The sequence below is a fragment of the Lissotriton vulgaris genome, chromosome 9 (genome assembly GCF_964263255.1).
Source record: "Lissotriton vulgaris chromosome 9, aLisVul1.2, whole genome shotgun sequence".
Classification (NCBI taxonomy): domain Eukaryota; kingdom Metazoa; phylum Chordata; class Amphibia; order Caudata; family Salamandridae; genus Lissotriton; species Lissotriton vulgaris.
Window position 1 is genome coordinate 372,545,719 of NC_141697.1, and position 17,787 is coordinate 372,563,505.

The following is a 17,787-nucleotide window of genomic DNA, read 5'->3' on the forward strand; positions in this document are numbered from 1 at the left end:
CTGTAGCATGACAATGCTTTAATTAAGGTTGGATCAATCCTCCTGTTGAGTAGCACAATAATAGAATTCAAATTTCTGAGGGTTAAGCGCGAATGAGTTTTCGGATGCCCTGGAGAAAATCTGGTTCATGTCTCTTTTGAGAGTTTGCATGTCTACTGCAGAGTTGAGTTTTTTAACCGCATGCGCGCTAGCGGAATTCCGCTCGCACGCTGGGTGTTTAAAAAACGCACTTTACGTGACGAGCTGGGCTCGTCATCAACGTGCGAGGAGGCTACGCCATGACGAGCCCAGCTCGTCATCAGCGTTGAAGGGGTTAAAAGTTTTTTAAAATTCTTTATTAGTTATTTTGCAAACAAAATGCTAATTTAAAGATAATAACATTAATCACACAGTTATAATGAATAGATAAATACATTTAAACTTGCATATTATATTATGTCATTTAGATGTTTGAGAAAGAGGAAGTTCATTTTAGTATATGCTAATAGGGAAGGTAGGAGGGGAGGTAAGGGGGGACATGTCTTAAACTTTTGATACACATGTGAAAGACTTGAACTAATATTAGCTAAGAGTATTAAATAGTCCATTCAATGAACTTAAATATTATTTTACAGGGAGTTAAAAATATACAAATATATAAATAAACCTTATATAAGAATGAAAAAAGACCTATCGTATAGCTGGAAACAAAGAGAACCATAATATATGAGGTACACAATAGATCACGACAAGGAACCAGCCGTGTGTGCCTGGCTCGCTTGAAGTACACAATAGATAAAATACAAGAAGATCATTGTAAGATGGAGCTGTTGTGAGAATGTAGGGGAAAGATAATGGAATCGACAAGTGTCCTAATTATGTAAATATATGTTAAGGTACAGGGGAGAAACTGGTGTTGATAGGGGATGATCTGAAAGAGTACGGAAACCCTGTTTCATTCAAGTCTGTATATTAAGAGGTAGTAGGTGAAATGATCACCTTGAGTGGCCTGAAGTGGTCCCAGAAGGGTTTATCGGAGTTATCGGTACACTCTTCTTAAGAGGCACCTTCTATGTGCAGGAAAGGAGCCCAAACTTGCAGAAATAAATCCATTGGGTCCTGGAGATTATAAATAACAGGCTCATGAGAAGCTGTGCGTATCATGGCTACTAACCAAGACTCTTGTGACGGTGGTGTCGGTGATTTCCATTGCCGTAATATACTTATTTTGGCCGTGGCTAGTGCTGTATGTGTAAGACGCCCTTGTGTCTTTAAAAGTCCCGGGGATTCTCATAGATCATGCAGGAGAATGGTAGCGGGTGTGAGTGGAAGATGCAAAACTCATCTACCTATGATCAAGACAGTGCTATATTTTTTCATCCACTGCTCATTTCTGAAATTAAATGTTACTGACTAATGATAGTCAGCTGTAACGATTTGTTGTGCTGTGCACTGCTTGTTTGAATTTTCATAGATCCAAAAGGATTGAACCATCCGGCAATTGCACATAATATGGGCCATGTCACAACCAGTGGCATTACATTTCCAGCAGTTAGAATGTGAAAGTAGTCCTGCTTTGTGCAATTTTACCGGCGTCCATTGGCAATCGTGAAGATTTTTAAATAGACAAAATTTTAGTCTAGCCTCTCGTGCACCCAATCTAAATTTTCCAGTATCTCCACCTACTCCTCATCTTCATAAGAAACGGATAGCCTCAGTCGGTATCCCTAATCTTTACGCTGTTATTGTCTGTCTGGTTTTAACAAACAAAAATCTGTTTCAACCCTATTTTTAATATTTTTCAACACTTCACCTGACGACTGCTTTGGGAATAATAAATGGAGCATGAGGAGGCATTGCAAGCATAATCTGACCCATAGGCCCAAGTGAGACAGGGCTTCAAGGGGAGCCTTCACCTCGGCTTTAGAGTTAAAATAGAACGTTTTTTTCCCTTCAGGATTTGCAGATTCTCAAGTGGATTGGTTGCTCCTGGACCTTGCAGATCAACCTGGGGGACTAGAGATCCATGGATCCTGACTTAATTTTTAAATAACTTCAATTGTTTGAATCATAGCTTGTGTACAGGATTAGTTTGAGGGCCAGGTCATAGACCAGAACGTGCAGCCAACGCTGGTACTACATGACAGTAGACCGAGCAGAGGGGTTTGGCCTCCCATTGTGATTTGAGAGCGTGACTTTGCCGCTAGCTGTCATTGGAGCGGTTGCCTTTGTAGACTTCGAATGGAGTTGATCATCAAAACTCCACAAACATTCACTGAAGAACAGTTGAGGAAAAGTTATAGTCTGCTTTGGTCCAAACAAATCTTTCAACAGAACATTTTAATTAATGTTCACGAAATCCTAAAATTCCAGTTAAAGTGTAGGTATGTTTCTGAAATAAAACTGAAAAACTATGAAATTCCTCAGTTATGGTTAACTCTGCGCACAGTAGCTTGTATAACTGCGATGAAATCATTAACCAACGCACAGAATACAATACAGGTAACTTACATAAACAAACATCATACTGTATCCATAGCCGTTTCATTTGTAATGTTAAAGTTCTACATCATTCAAATAGTGCGATCATTTAGTCCTCTGTAACATCAAGGGAGGGAGGTCCATGAACATTGTATTTTATGAATGAAGTATGTCCTTTCTGATTGGTTTCAATAAACCACTCAGAAATGACCTCTGTTCTTGCCTACATGGTGTTACTCACCAGCAGAAGAATGTTTTCAATATCTCATGCAGTAGAGACAGTTTGTGTGTTAGCTATAACTGTGTTTGTGAAGTTGTTCGATTTGTTTTGTGCACAGACAAAAACTGCAAGTAGAATGCATACTTTGGAGCATTGTATGTCCTTTTAGAAAAACTACAGAACCCTAAAACTCATTATTCATTCATTATTTGTATATCAGACACTTTATTATCTCTCTACTTGTCACTAATATTTTTTTTAATTGAATTTCAGCCCGGTTACAACCCAGGGATCACAGACACCTCAGCCTCAGAAGAACTATGGCATTACTTCACCTATAAGCTTAGCCAGCCCCAGGGACACAGATAGTACCCTTACACAGAAATTAATAGAAACGTTGACACCTTTTGGGGTTTTCGAAGAGGAAGAGGAATTGCAGCGAAGGTGAGGTCATGCATTGTATTGTTTTTTGTTATAAATATGTGAACTACCATTGTTTGCACGCCTGAACTTTGTTGGTTGCAGAGAAAAAATATTGCCCCAAATGTCTCTAGCTTTTGTGTAAGAATTTTAGAACACTGAAAAAGCTAAAGTTTACATTAATTGTAATGTTAATTACCTCTTCCAATTTGTGTGCTTACATTTCTTCTCTCATTCACAGGATTTTAATTTTGGGAAAATTAAATAACCTTGTTAAGGAATGGATACGGGAAATCAGTGAAGTGAAGGTATTATCTTGTGTAGTCCTATTTTATCTATTGTATTATGTTTTTAATCCGAGTTAAAGTGCATATGTGCTATTAAAATATGTAGATGGGGTGAAGTGTTGTTTTTAGGTCTCGTGCATGCACATCTGTTTCTATTTTGTCACTTTGTAGGGGGCTTAGAGCCCTCCGTTTGTTACCATTGGTTGACTTCATTGCCATTTACTTGCTTTCTGTTGATTACCCCTGTGGGCTTTCCTCCCACTTTCACTTGTACTGCCCTTGGATTATGAACGCATTGCTATGTCCTCCGTCTGCTTGCTTTTTCAGGCGCGACTTTTTTGTTGTTGTTTAAGCACTCTACAAGAGTGCAAGAGTTTTCCTGCTGCCTCCCTTGTGTATTTCTCTCTCACAAGTGTTTCTGCTCCGCAAGTGCCATGTTGCTCTCTTGCTACCAATTGATCTCCTGACCATGTGTTGCTTCTACAACCCATGCGCCGTGTTGCTTCTGCCCACGGTTTGCTTCCCTCACCCACTTCAAAAATCCCTCCCAAACCACACCCCATGTTGCTATATATATCTGACATAATCTGTATCGATGTACTAGAAAGGTATATCATGATTGGTGGAGAGCCACTAAAAACCGTGCATGCTATTTGTTTGCCACTGATCAAGATTCACAACCTTCCATATCTGTGTGTGTCCACCACGATAAAACTCCAGTTTTGGGAAAGGAGGATACACACCAGCTACTTACTTTTTTAAATTTTTTATTTTTTATTGAGAATTCACAAGACACAATGTAAAAGCAGTATGCACATTATCCAGAAAATATAAATACATTTATCCAGCAATATATGAAAAAAGAGAAATACAAAAGCTATAGAGAGGCATTAAAATCCAATTGTTTAAAATCTGATTGAATTGATTAATTAGCAAGGGACATTAAAACCAATAGGGCGTCAGGATAAAACTTGATAATTAAAATATCAGAATTAAAAATATCAAAAAAGAAGGCAGAGGGCAAAAAGCAGCAGTTAAATACATTATCATACACTCTGACACAGTTTTAATCCCACAATCCAGCTCCTACAACCTAGTGGCCCTCCAGGTGGCCACGGGAGCCCAGACCTTTAGCCCCATGTTTCTTGTTTTTTAGGTCTCGCCTGTCGATGCGCATGCGCCTCGAGCAAGCGAGACTATGGGGGCTTATCCACTCTTTATCCAACTTGCAAGGAATCGTGGCGATTCCTTGCAGTGCCCGTGACTTTTAAGCTCAATGCGCATGCGCATTGAGCTTAAAAGCGCGTGCACATCAGTTCCCTCAGCCGCACTCCAGGCCCCCGCCCCGCCCCGCCCCTCCCCTGCCCGCCGTGTCGCATTTCTCCTCCCCCCTCCCCTTATCTGCCTTCCCTCCGTCTGTTCCCTCTCCCCGCTCCGCCCCCTCCCCTGCCCGCCGTGTCTCATTTCTCCTCCCCCCTCCCCTTCTCTCTCTTCCCACCGTCTGTTCCCTCTCCCCGCTCCGCCCCCTCCCCTGCCCGCCGTGTCGCATTTCTCCTCCCCCCTCCCCTTCTCTCTCTTCCCACCGTCTGTTCCCTCTCCCCGCTCCGCCCCCTGCCCTGCCCGCCGTGTCGCATTTCTCCTCCCCCCCTCCCATTTTCTCTCTTCCCACCGTCTTGTTTCTCTATGAGAAGTGACAACGTTATATTGTGTCCAAACATAGGCCAAAGACGGGCACTTCTGACAGTCGCTTACAGACGGTGACGCGGTCCAAAAATCGCACACTCTCATACCCTGCGACAGTACTCCGCGCTGCTCCCCTCTCATCTCCTCCCTCCCACCTATCAAAAATCAGCAGACGCCGGCTCGAGGCAAGCAGTCCACGCTTGGTTTACGATTAATTTAGTTCTGCTGGAAATCCAAATAAACTCCAGTCTCTCAAAGATGGGCAGCACCCGCCTACTCTAAGTGGGCGGATTCGACTAAGACGTGAGCGGACTCCACAGCCAATCAGCACATCGAAATTCTGTATGCTCCATATCCATCTCTGGGTGCCTCCAAAGCTCCAATCGCAGATCACCTTGCAGATTAGCAGCACCGTCCGGTCCTAGACGACTCCCTCAATATGTTCAGCCGTTCTATTGGTTGTTAGGCGACCCGGAAGTGCTGAATTCACGGACAAAGGCAGGTGTGTAATAGCAAACGCTGTGCGTACTTAATTCGTCGTGTAGCTTGGAGAACGTTAGTGTTTCCTGCCATTTCAGTGAAGAGTTTGCAGAGTGACCGTTTGGGATAATTTCACTGGAAATTGAATATAAACATAGGATGTGTGTTTCACCATTAGTGTAAATCGAATGTCAATGCTACCAGTCATGCTTATGAATTGAATACGTTTTTACCAGGAAAGCCTGACCATTGCACTTGATTAATAATGAAAATTCAGCAAAATGTATGTGAAATGCTAAACTGCCATTTAGCATGATATTTTAGCGAGAAAACAAGAGGATGCATCTTGTGCTAAAAAAAGGTTAAAAAACAAAAGTGCCGCAAACTGCAGCTACTTGCATTCGGTCCTCTGCTAAAATTTTGTAAACCGTGTCTCATTACGTGTGCCGGAAATTTCTTGCAACAAGCATTAATGCAAAATTCGTGAGATTATGTGGTAAAAAGGAAACTTTGCGTGAGCCTAGTTTTAACAGAGCACTTATTGTGCTAAGTTAAGGGGTTCATCAGTAGTGATGCATGTGAAGGCCATAAGAAGATAACTGTTATTGTATAAAGATAAGTTCAGGCCGACATACTTGTACTAGATCAAGTGATAGGTGTCACATTCGCGAAAGTTATAACTATTGGCATTGTAAATGACAAAGCTATCAATTTAGCTATTTTAAAAACCAACACATAAATAAAATATTTGTCATTTACAAGACCAATACCCCCAACTTTTCTAATGCGAGACCTATTGCATTTCCAATGCTTGTTTACCCTTGAGCTCATACAGGGCCGCCTCCACATTATGCATTCCTAAGAATTTGGACAGCCACATTTGAAAAGTTGGAGCCTCCATATCTTTCCAAGCAGCTGAGATTAAAATGCGGAGTACGGCTGTAGAAATAAATACCAGAGCTTCAGTCTCAATCTTAAGATCCAGTTTACTTTCGCATCCTGCAATCATCAGTGTTGGGGATAGATTTATTTTAACATCTAGCAGCCCCTCCCAGAATGCCCTGATCTCCTTTTTAATCGATTCAAGTTTCTCACACTGATAGAACATGTGTATGAGATCAGCTGGACCCTTTATGCATCTGGGACAACTATTATGTAACCTTTTGCCCCAATCAAATAACTTAGAGGGGGTGTAATATAGGTTGAACAGTGTTTTAAAATGTTGAGCTTTTAGATTAGAGGAACGTAAGAATCTTTTATCCATTAATAGAGCTCTATCGAGGTCTATATCCGGATCCTCCAATTTAGCGGCCCAAGCTGCCTCTGTTTTATCCATATCATCCTGAGTTTCCTCCATAAATATCCTATAGATTCCTTTGATTCTTCGACCTCCCCCCTTCAGATAATCAAAAATACTGCACCTTTTACCTAGAGTAATGCGAGGCCTCCTTGATTTGATTGTATTAACCACTTGGGCATACTTATAATCCTGACTACCATAGAGGGAATACCTCTGTTTCAGGTCTAATCTCATCTCTAACCATGATATGCCCCATTGTCAGAATACCTTCTCGCTCCCAGTGTTTCCAGCAACCACCATTGCACAAATTAGGAAAAAGGCCCGAGTTCCAAAGGGGAGTGTGAGGGTTAAATCTAGGAATTCCCAAGAATTTCTAAACTGCCATCCAGAACCCCCAAATACTTTCCAAAATGTTATACCTCATCTTTTTATAATACCGTCTCTCTGTTCTCCTTAATAATACCCTGGTTGCCTCCCTACCTAATATCAGCTCGAAGATAGAGGGAATAACATCTTGCCTATTGGAAGTGTTTGATTAATCTCCCACAGAATTAAATAACATAGCCATCTGTGTCAGGAGACAGGACCATTGATAATATCTGAGATTCGGCAACCCCAAGCCTCCTTTTTCCTGTGGCAAGGACATACATTTTAAAGATCTTCTAACCTTTCCATATTGCCACAGGAAATTCATAAATATGGCTTCTATTCCTTTGAAGAAGGGGATAGCTCGGAATTTGTATAAGATCTTAGGGAACATAGTCATTTTAATGACGTTGGCTCGCCCTATTATTGAAAGATGCAGTGTATCCATTCAGTCTGCCTCCATCAATTTCATTAGGGGGACGAAATTATCTCTGATAATATACTCCGGCTGGGCATTGATTGTTACCCCTAAATACACCACAGAGTCGACTAACCTAGAATCTGATTTGGCTATGTTCTTAGAGAACAGCACTGGGTCTTTCCCTCATTTAAGCGATAACCTGACTGTCTCCCAAATAGCTTCGTGATGATAACCACTTCCCGCAGGGCTGCATCGGGTTCTATAGAGATGACAGCCAAATCATCGGCATATGCCAACATTTTTGTTTATAATCCCTTAGTGACTACCGGTTTAATTACAGGGTTATTCATTATCTGGTGTATTAAGGGATCTATATATAACGCAAATAAGATGGGTGAACACGGGCACCCCTGCCTCGTCCTCCGTGTAATATAGATCTTCTCAGAACTTTCCCCCATCATTTGGATCTTGGCAACTGGACTCGAATACATTGCCTGAATAGCCCTCCGTAATCTTGGTCCAAACCCCCTTTCCTCCAGCACTCCCCACAAAAAATCCCACCTGACGCGGTCGAAAGCTTTCTCCGCGTCGAGGAGGATCATTGCAAGCCTCCCCGCCCAGCAGCATGGATGTTGAACAGCGTAATAGCCTGTCTAATATGGTCAGTGGTACCCCAACCCGGGATGAATCCATGCTGCCAGGGGGAAACCAGGGTCCCAATGATCTTCCCCATGCGGGTGGCTAAAATCTTGGCATATAGTTTGTTATCCATATTTATCAAGGATATGGGCCTGTATGAGCCTGGATTTTCCTTGGGCTTCCCCTTTTTGTGGAACACCACTATATTGGTGCTCATCCATGATTACGGGTTTTCGCCCGTATTTATGATCCCATTAAATAGGTCCAGGAGGAGTGGGGTTGTTTCCTCTGATAACATTTTATATAGCTCCAGGGGTATGCCATCGGGGCCCGCCGCCTTCCCTGCTGCTAAGTCTTGTAAGGCCTCCGATAATTCGTCGGGGGTGATAGCTTCTTCAAGGGTTTCTCTGTCACCCTCGACCAATTTAGTTCCCATTCCCGCCCACTCTGTAATTGGACTCTCTGCAGTTAATTCTTCCTGATACAATACTTGATAATGCCTTTTAAAAACATTCAAGATTTCCATCGGCTCCTTATAACTCCGACCCTGCTCTTCGATACGTGTAATAATATTTTTGGAGGCAACCTGTCTAATGCGGAGTGCGAGTACCCTCCCTGCTTGTTCCCCTGTTTCATAAAAGCCTGCCTCTCTGCGCTTGGTATTCCGCGGCTGCTTTTTTAGCCAATTGATTCTGTATCTCTGCTTAGATAGAACTTACTCTTTCTAGGCTTTCTATACCCAGCCTCCCCTGAGAAATATCTTTCCTATGCTGTTCCTCAGCTTACGTCAGTTTATTCATTAATTGTTCTCTCTCTAAATTACTCCTTTTCCAGATTCGAGCGGTGTAGCTGGTGGTTTCTCCCCTTAAAGCAGCTTCATAACTATCCCAAACGGAGTTTCGTGATGCACTGTATCTATTTGATTCAAAGAGAGCCTGTGACCAGGTCGTAATATACTCCACATAGGTTCTATCTGTTAAAAGCTTCCTGTCAAAGGTCCAAGGCCTATGTTTTTTAACCGGCCTATTGGTATCCATCGTTAGTATCAGAGTATTATGATCCGATATTATCTTTGGTAGTTTACAGATTTTAACCGTGCTCAGCTCTGTGGCGGATATCATGAAATAGTCTAGTTTATAGTATTTCTGAAATGGGTGTGAAAAATATGTACACCCAGGGTTCCCTGGTTTGCTGTTCCCCCAGACGTCCCTCAATCCATGCGATTGCATCATTGAGCAGACTGCACAAAATACCCTGGGTTTACGTCCAGAGTATATGGTTCCCCCCACAAAGTCTGCTGAGATATATTAAAGTCCCCACAAACCACAATGGGGGCTGGCCACCCCGTCAGTTCCTTTTCCATACAATCAAAGATCTCAGGATCATCACTATTAGCCCCATAGATCCCACAGATGATGACACCTATATTCATTTCACATAATGCCCACCTACCCATAGTATCTGCCTTAGACCGTTTGACTCCCCCCCAGACCCACCTTTACTATGATAGCCACCCCCCTAATAGTTGACGTTTGGGAGGAACAAGAGAGGATCTCATAGCCCTTTAAATTTAGCCAGTGTTTTTTCTCCCAAGGCAGGTGAGTTTCTTGAATACACAAGATATCCATCCGTCGCGATTTTACACATCTCTCAAGCCTTGCTCTTTTTTTCCAATCATTGAGGCCCACTATATTCAAAGAACAGATCCTAAGTTTGGACATACTTCTGTCTACATGCTTCCTTCTCTTCAACCAGCCAAATTATCATACTGAAGACATATTTGGACCATGGATCTTGCTTCAATTGTCTGAATTCAATTACATTCACATTAGTGTCATAAATTCTCTTTTTTACGTTTGCACCCACCCACCCAGCCCCCCAACCCTCACCCCCTCTCTACCCTTCCACCCCCACCCCTAACCCCCTGAACACCTCTGAACCCTGCACCATCCCTTGTGAAGCGCTCAGACAAAGTCTGTGCATGTGACAGATTGCAGTATAGTAGTGAGGACTACCTTAGTTCCTACTTCATTCCGAAACCTCGTTATCCCCGATAACATTATAATAAAGCAATCAGCCGTACTTCTAAACTCATGAATTATACTATACAATCTTGGAGACAACCAAAAGCTGAATGAAAAGAACGAGAAAAGAGAGAGCATAAGAAGGGGAAAGCATGAAAGGAATTATCTGTTCAAGGAGTCAAGGTACTCCTGCGCCTTGATTTCTGACGCAAACTATTGTGTCCGCCCTTCGTGAATTATTTTCAGCTGTGCTGGATTTATCAGATATGCCTGCATTTTCTTATCCTGGAAAGGCTTAATCATTTGTCGCAGTCTCCAGCACCTCTCGACAGTGGTATGACAATAATCCGGTCGGACAAAGAATGACACACCTTCACTTGTTCTTTCAGCGTCTGGTCTTGCTTTTTCGGCGATAGACTGTCTCAGGACGAAATTACCCAGGAAGATTAAGATCGCCCTGAGTTTGTCACCTTCCTTCGCGTTGCGGTGTCTCTTGAAGAGTGTACGATGCGCTCTCTGGATGTCTCCAGACCAGCTCCAGCTGGCTTGCTCGGGGAATGCTTGCTCAAAGAGTTAAATAACATAGGCTCTTACATCCGACCCCTCTGAGCCCTCGGGTATGCCCAAAACCCTTAGATTGTTCCCCCTGAGCCTGTTTCTCCATGTCCTCGAGCTTCCATTGTATGTCTATTGCCTGGGCGCCATAGGACTCGACCTTACTGGTAGCGGCAGCGACCTCAGTTTCTGTTGAGACCACCCTTTCTTCCAGATTTGACACTCTGTCCCCAACATTGACACATGCTTTGGACAGTTTCCTCACCAAGCCCTGCATTTTTCTCATCGCTGCTTGAGACTTGCGGTTATCCTGCCTAGTCTCCTCCCTGTGCGCTATGATTTCCTGGTGAATTACTTCAAGCAGCGAGTGTTGAGTTGTTTCCAGGCTAGGGCTCCCCTGTAGCGGCATTGTAGATGAGTGTTCCCAGCTGAGACCCCTTTGGGGTTGTTCCTGTACTTTCGGAAGGGTGGTGGATTTCACTGCTGTTACGGATGGTCCTGCTCAGGATCGCTCTCTGATTCCACATTGCTGTCGTCTATAGTGGAGCTGCGCTCCTCTTCCTCCTCTGACCAATCCGGCTCCTCTGACACTGAGAAAAAGCACTCGCTGGGAACCTTATCTCTGTCCATCTCAGGAGCCAGGATGCCTTTAGCGCCCAGGGGGCCTGTATTGTCAATAGGGGCTTCAGGAGTATGGAGGAGGTCCTGGATCTCGTGATTCATGATTGATATTGAGAATGGGGCAGCCTGTTCTTGAAAAATGACCCCTTCTCTGTCTCCCTCCTTTCTCTTATCTTCCAATCCTACAATCTGAATCGCCGTGACCAAGCCAGAAACAACCTCCAGCAAGTTATCAACCACTGCAGGGGGAGTGCCTACGGCTACCGGGGTATTAATACATTCGTCGTGTTGGGGGGGGGGGGGGGGGGGGGGGGGGGGAGGGTCGACTGCCTACACTGGCTTCAGTACTGACACTATCGGCAGAGCCCTCTATAGTTCCATTGTCCGCCCCCTCCACCTCCTGAATGCCAACACTGTCCCCCGTATTTACAGCCTCAGTTATTTTGGCCCTCTTCTCCTTACCGCTTCGGGTAAACATCTCTGCAATGGACGCTGTAGTCTGTCGGGTCCTGACAGTAGTTTGCTTGCCTTTTTTCCCTAGCTTCTGTAAAGGTGTTTGTGCTTTTGGGGGTGCTTCAACCTCCACTCCCATTGCTCCTACTATCGGGTCGTTGCCAGCCTTCTTCTTTAAGGTTGCTTTTGCCCCCGCCTTCGCTTTTGGGGCCATACCCCCTCCACGCTATCTCTCGCTCCTCCGTGAGCTCCCGGCACTCCTAGGGTTCCGTGACCTGCGTCTGCTTCGCTTCGCACGGCTTCCTCTGAGCTCCGTTCCCGGCTCTGCCTCCAGCCCTCTCACGCCACTCCGCCCACCAGTGCTGCCGTAGAGCCAGCAGGAGGGAGACAGGAAAGCTTGGATCCAAGCCGCCGCCTCGCAGAAACGGCTCACCGGACCCCGCAAGATCACCCGGTAAATTATAACTGCATACATTGATCAGCAGTTTTAGAAGCTCCCGTATGACTGCTACAAAGCGTACTCCTTCGGGGTTATCCAACCATGTCCTCACTGCTTACTGCAACTCGGCCACAACTACGCGGCCGCCATCTTTGCCTACCACACACCAGCTACTGCTGCAGAAGACGAGTATTGTTCTAGGAAAAGTTTGTATTATGATACTGTTCGGAGCGTAGGAGGCTGGTCTGATGCAAGAAATAGATATCTGATCAAATTAGTGCTGATAACCTCCGGATACTGAGGCTCTTAGCAGTGGTATTAAGACCTCAGTCGTTATATGTGGTTGTGTTCAGCATTTGAAAAAGTATGAATGCCCTCTTATCGAGTCACACCACCATTGTTGGTTCAATTGGCTGGGCTCCCGTCCTGAGTCTATTTGACAACATTCGTACAAGGATGGAGAAAACCGTGTGCAAGAGCAAAGCCACTCACCCAAATTTCCATAAGCAAATATAAATAAATCAATTCATGGTGTCACCAAAAACCCTGTAATTGCAACATTGGATTATTATATTTATATATATATATATATATATATATATATATATATATATATATATATATATTATACTTATTTTTGTTTAGCTTTTATTTTTTTAATCACAGCCATGTTGCAAGAAGTTAAACTTGTACATCAAGATAAAACCCCATGGAGGATGCCTCCTCCAATAGTGATGCGGCAAGCTAACAGTTAGGAGGAATCTTAATAGTTAGGATACCTCTTACCTATTGTATAAAGTCATTGTACCATGCAATGTGTTTTAATAGATTTAGTATGTTTTTTTTCCTACCAGTTTGTCATACAAGTTCCGCATAGGTGAAAAGAGTAGTTTGTAAACAAATATTATGGTAACTTCTGCTTTTTACTTTTAGAATCTTCCACAGGCTGTGATAGAAAATGTTGGAGGGAAAATTTTTACGTTTGGATCTTACAGATTAGGAGTGCACACAAAAGGTATGGTTTCTTCTCTCTAAACTGAGCATGCATTTTCATCTCTATTTTGGAGACTGCCTCTCGTTGGTTTTAAAGCAGTGATATCTAGAACTATGATTTCCTGTGCAGAGTGAATTACTCACTAGCTGTCTCACTAAAGCAAGTATGTCATGAATGTGAAACACAACCATGCATTATTTTGTGGCGACACATTTTTGGAATTGGAAAAAAGGGTTATTCTCCATAGTTTTATAAACCTTTCTTTTTACTATGGCTTCTGAATTTCCCCTCATTCTTACTTTATCTTGTTTCGTATTTCAGTTATTTATGTATTTGTCAGGGGCAAATGGTAAGTCTTGCAGTCTCATACCAGGGCTTTGGTTAGTGATTTGTCGCAAGTAATCATCTGCAGATATCAGGCAGATTGCTGTGCTTGTGCCAGGTTCTTGATACTAGCAGGGAATTGTTAGCTCAGGTTGCACTATGTGTCATATAAGTATATTGTGTATATTGCAGGGAAACTGCCTATAAGTTTATAATTCCACATTAGTAAAACAAAATTTGCATGGGAAAGAAAGCCAGCAATGTGTTTGATGATTTGACTGCAGAGAAACGGCCTTACTGCACATGTTTGGAAACGTAGAGAGCTTTATTATTATTACTTGAAGTGATAGCACAGAGTTCCTTACCTAATTAAGAATAGGTAAATAACTGTACTGTGAAGTGAAATTTGTGTATATCCCTGTATCATTATTTTGCTGTTGGCATGGAATTGAAGTGCTTTCCACATTAAAATCATGTACTTTTGAAGTCCCTGACTGCGTGGATCTGTTGCGTTCCTCAACGGCTTCCACTGACCCGAAGGTTGCGAGGACAATGTGTCGCTGTATGCTGTGGGAAAACTTTAGTATATCTAAAGTAGAGATGTTTGGGAAGGCCACTTCCATGTCCACATTCCAGCACCTAGCTTACACTTATTCCATGCACAAATCACAATTCTATTGATATTTACTACTACTCCATGCACTCAAGACCTCCCTGGACTCATAGCACACCCTCCCACAATGCAGCCCTCTTGGGACTCATGTCATGGAGTCACAAATGGGCAGGAAAGGTCTCTCCACGTTACATTGCACATTGGTAAATAATACTGCCGACCCGGTGACAACCTTATGGGAGAGTTCTGGATCGAAGCCTGGAAGGCTCACAGGATTCTGGCGTTGCACACTAAGCTGTGGCTCATTTAACTTAAATACCTACATAGTGTTTACTATAGCTGCACACGTCTACATAAGATGAAGGGCCAGTCAGGTCCATAATGCCTGAGATGTTGACAAACCGCAGGCACTTTCTATCACAAGATATGGGATTGCCTTGATATACAACAGTATTGGCAGAATATTTGCACCACAGACTCACAATTTGCACATAGGATAATAACACCAAACCAAAACTGATCTTACTTGGGCTGATGGATTAATAGGGAGGGATCCAGTACATGAGATGGAATTCCTCATAGGCAGTAGTGATATAGCGAGCTACTGGGGCTCCACTCAGTTACCGCCTGTTTATGTATGGACAGGTGGGATGTACAATGTGCCTTGGTGGAAAACCTATATACATTTTATGCTGTAACTCGGGAGTAGGGGAGAGTTGATATAATAGGACTGTTACTTTTTAAAAATGAATTCAAATAGCACGTTCAAAATGTATACATTTATATCTGTGTATTATGATTTTATGTTTTTTTTAATGTAAACGAAAACCGAAAAAAGTGAATTTCAATTTGATTTGAGACAGTTTTCAAAAGGAAGGTAGCGTTGCCTAATGCAAGAATCGCAGGACGAAAACAAGAATCTGTCCCATGAAAGGAAGGAAATGGATATAGGACCGTTACGTAGAAGTGATACGTTCATGCGTATCGTAAAAAGAAAAAAAGAAAGTCTATTGAAATCGAACATGGAACGAGAAAGATATCTAATTCCATGGGAAATTCGACGTTGCAGCAATTGCTCTAAGGATTGCCAACTCTGTGTGCAAAACGGGGATCGACAAAATGTCTGTAAATCTTGATGATCTAACTGATGGAATAAGTGAGCAATCAAAGCAAATGGGACCTTTATCAAGCATCGCAAACACGCCTAAAGGTAGGACTAATGGCTCGTAAGAAGCATAGGGATAATCATTACCAGCAAGCTAACAAAGCATGTAGAGCCGGCTGGAGACAAATCAGCAGTTTTGAGGCAGAGAATACAGTCTAAATATTGAGGCCTACACAAAGCTATGTTACGGCTGCACGGCGGCCCGCAGTTTCGTGTGCGCGTGTAACCAATAAGAAGCCATATGACTTTCCTCTCTCCTGGGAGACTTTTTTTAGCGGCAAAATAGCAAATATCGCGGCCATCGCGCTAATCAACCGATTTCGCAATTTTTTTTGTGAATCATAAAATGCTGAAAGGTCCGTAGAGGGTGAGGATTCGCCACTTATAACTGAGGATACCAGAGAGCTCAACAATACCAACCTTACCAATCCCAGTATCGACAATCTCTTATAACCCTCCATCGTATCGGCAATCTTAAACTGCTGGTTTCTCTCGCCAGGGAGGCTGCAAGCGAGCACCCCAACAAATCCGTGACTCAGGCAGAAAGCAATGAGCATGTCAGGGTACCAGTCCATCATCCCTCCCTAGCTGTGGGTGCAAAGATTTCCGGTTATGTGCAAATGTGGCACGAGATTACATCAGATCGTGGGTTTTGGACCTAGTCACCAAGGGTCACACACTATAATTTCTGCAGCGGCCACCAACCACCGCACCGCACCCAAGGGCCCCCCTCCCCATCGTCTTCATTTACTATGAAAGGACGTTTTGGCTATGCTTCTCAAGGATGCTATAGAGAAGGTGCCATTCACCCAGAAAGGGAAGGGTTTTTATTCTCGTTTTTTCCTAATAAAAAAGAAATCGGGAGAATGGAGGCCGATTCTAGACCTAAGAAATCTCAACAAGTTTCTCAAGAAGCAGACGTTCAGGATTCTAACTCTTTCAGATATCCTAGCTTGCTTTAACAAAGGAGATTTTATGACTTTTCTCGACATTGAAGACACATATTTCCATATCCCAATCTACCCAAAGCACCAAAACTTTTTAAGGTTCACAGTGGCCGGTTCCCACTATAAATTCAAAATGCTCCCATTCGGAATCCAATCAACACTACAAATCTTAATCAAGTGCCTGGTGTCAGTAGTGGCGACCCTGTGATCTCGGGGGTTTCAAGTAATTCCGTACCTTGGCGTTTGGCTGCTTAAAGCGGCAATGGCGCAGGATGCCGATAGAGCAATGAAAACCTGCCTCCGTCTGTTCGAAACGGGACTTACCTTAAACAGGGAAAATTTCGGTTCTGGATCCAACTCAAGTGATATCTTTTCTGGTATCTTCCTTAGACACCATTCAGGGCAAAGCGTTCTTGTCTCAGGAGAGACTAATACGTCTGCAGAGCTTGCAAAGATAATATCAGAAAAAGGGTCAGTTTTGGTGAGAATGCACAAATCACTCCTTGGGATGTGCTCCTTAATGATAAATCTGATCCCTCAAGCCAGACTGAAAATGAGGCTTATTCAAGAGGAGCTACAGCACAGTGGCAACAGGTTTCTAGATCCTTCGAAGATGTAGTTCGAATCACTCCACAGATGGTGAAAACGCTGCAGTGGTGGTTCCAGGCATCAAATCTCATTCAAGGCCTGACTTTCCTACAGAGCACCCCAGATTTCGTTTTAACAACGGATGCCTCCATGGAGGGCTGGAGAGGTCATCTACAGGACTTGCAAATTCAAGGCAAATATAATTCAGCGCAAAAAAGACAGCACATCAACAGCTTAGAGCTAAACGTCATATTCCTATCTCTCCAAGCTTTCCTGCTGAGAATAGCAGGTTTTTCAGTGTTGGTGCATACGGACAATACAACCAGCATGTACTAGATCAACAAGCAAGGAGGAACTAAATCCATTACCCTTTCTCAAGAGGCGCAAGAATTATGGGAATGGATTACACACCACGGCACCACGTTAAAAGCAGAGCATGTCAGGGGTCTGCACAATACCCTCACAGACACGTTGAGCAGGTCTCAGTCCAGTTGCACGAGTGGGAGCTAGAACAATCCCACCTGGACAAGGTATTTCGAAAATGGGGAAATCCAACTTTGGACCTTTTTGCAACGAAGGAGAACTCCAAATGCCAGTACTATGCCAGCAGGTCCCACTGTGGTCAATGGGGATGCCCTTTTAATGCGATGGTCAGGAATATATGCCTACGCTTTTCCCCCATCCCGTTAATTCCCAGAGTACTGAGCAAGATGAGATCGGAAGGTTGTCGTCTGATCCTGATAGCTTCACGTTGGCCCATACAATACTGGTTCCCGGAACTGCTCCTG

General features: G+C 43.4%; 1 protein-coding gene across 1 annotated transcript in view; it reads left to right on the forward strand.

The window, feature by feature from the left end:
* The window catches only part of PAPOLA (poly(A) polymerase alpha), an 829,479-nt gene that overhangs the window by 62,750 nt on the left and 748,942 nt on the right, over nt 1-17,787 (forward strand). The window contains exons 2-4 of the mRNA XM_086937747.1: nt 2,954-3,124; nt 3,342-3,408; nt 13,302-13,383. Of these exons, the coding sequence (XP_086793873.1) occupies nt 2,954-3,124; nt 3,342-3,408; nt 13,302-13,383 (320 nt within the window). The remainder of the gene's footprint in view (nt 1-2,953; nt 3,125-3,341; nt 3,409-13,301; nt 13,384-17,787) is intronic.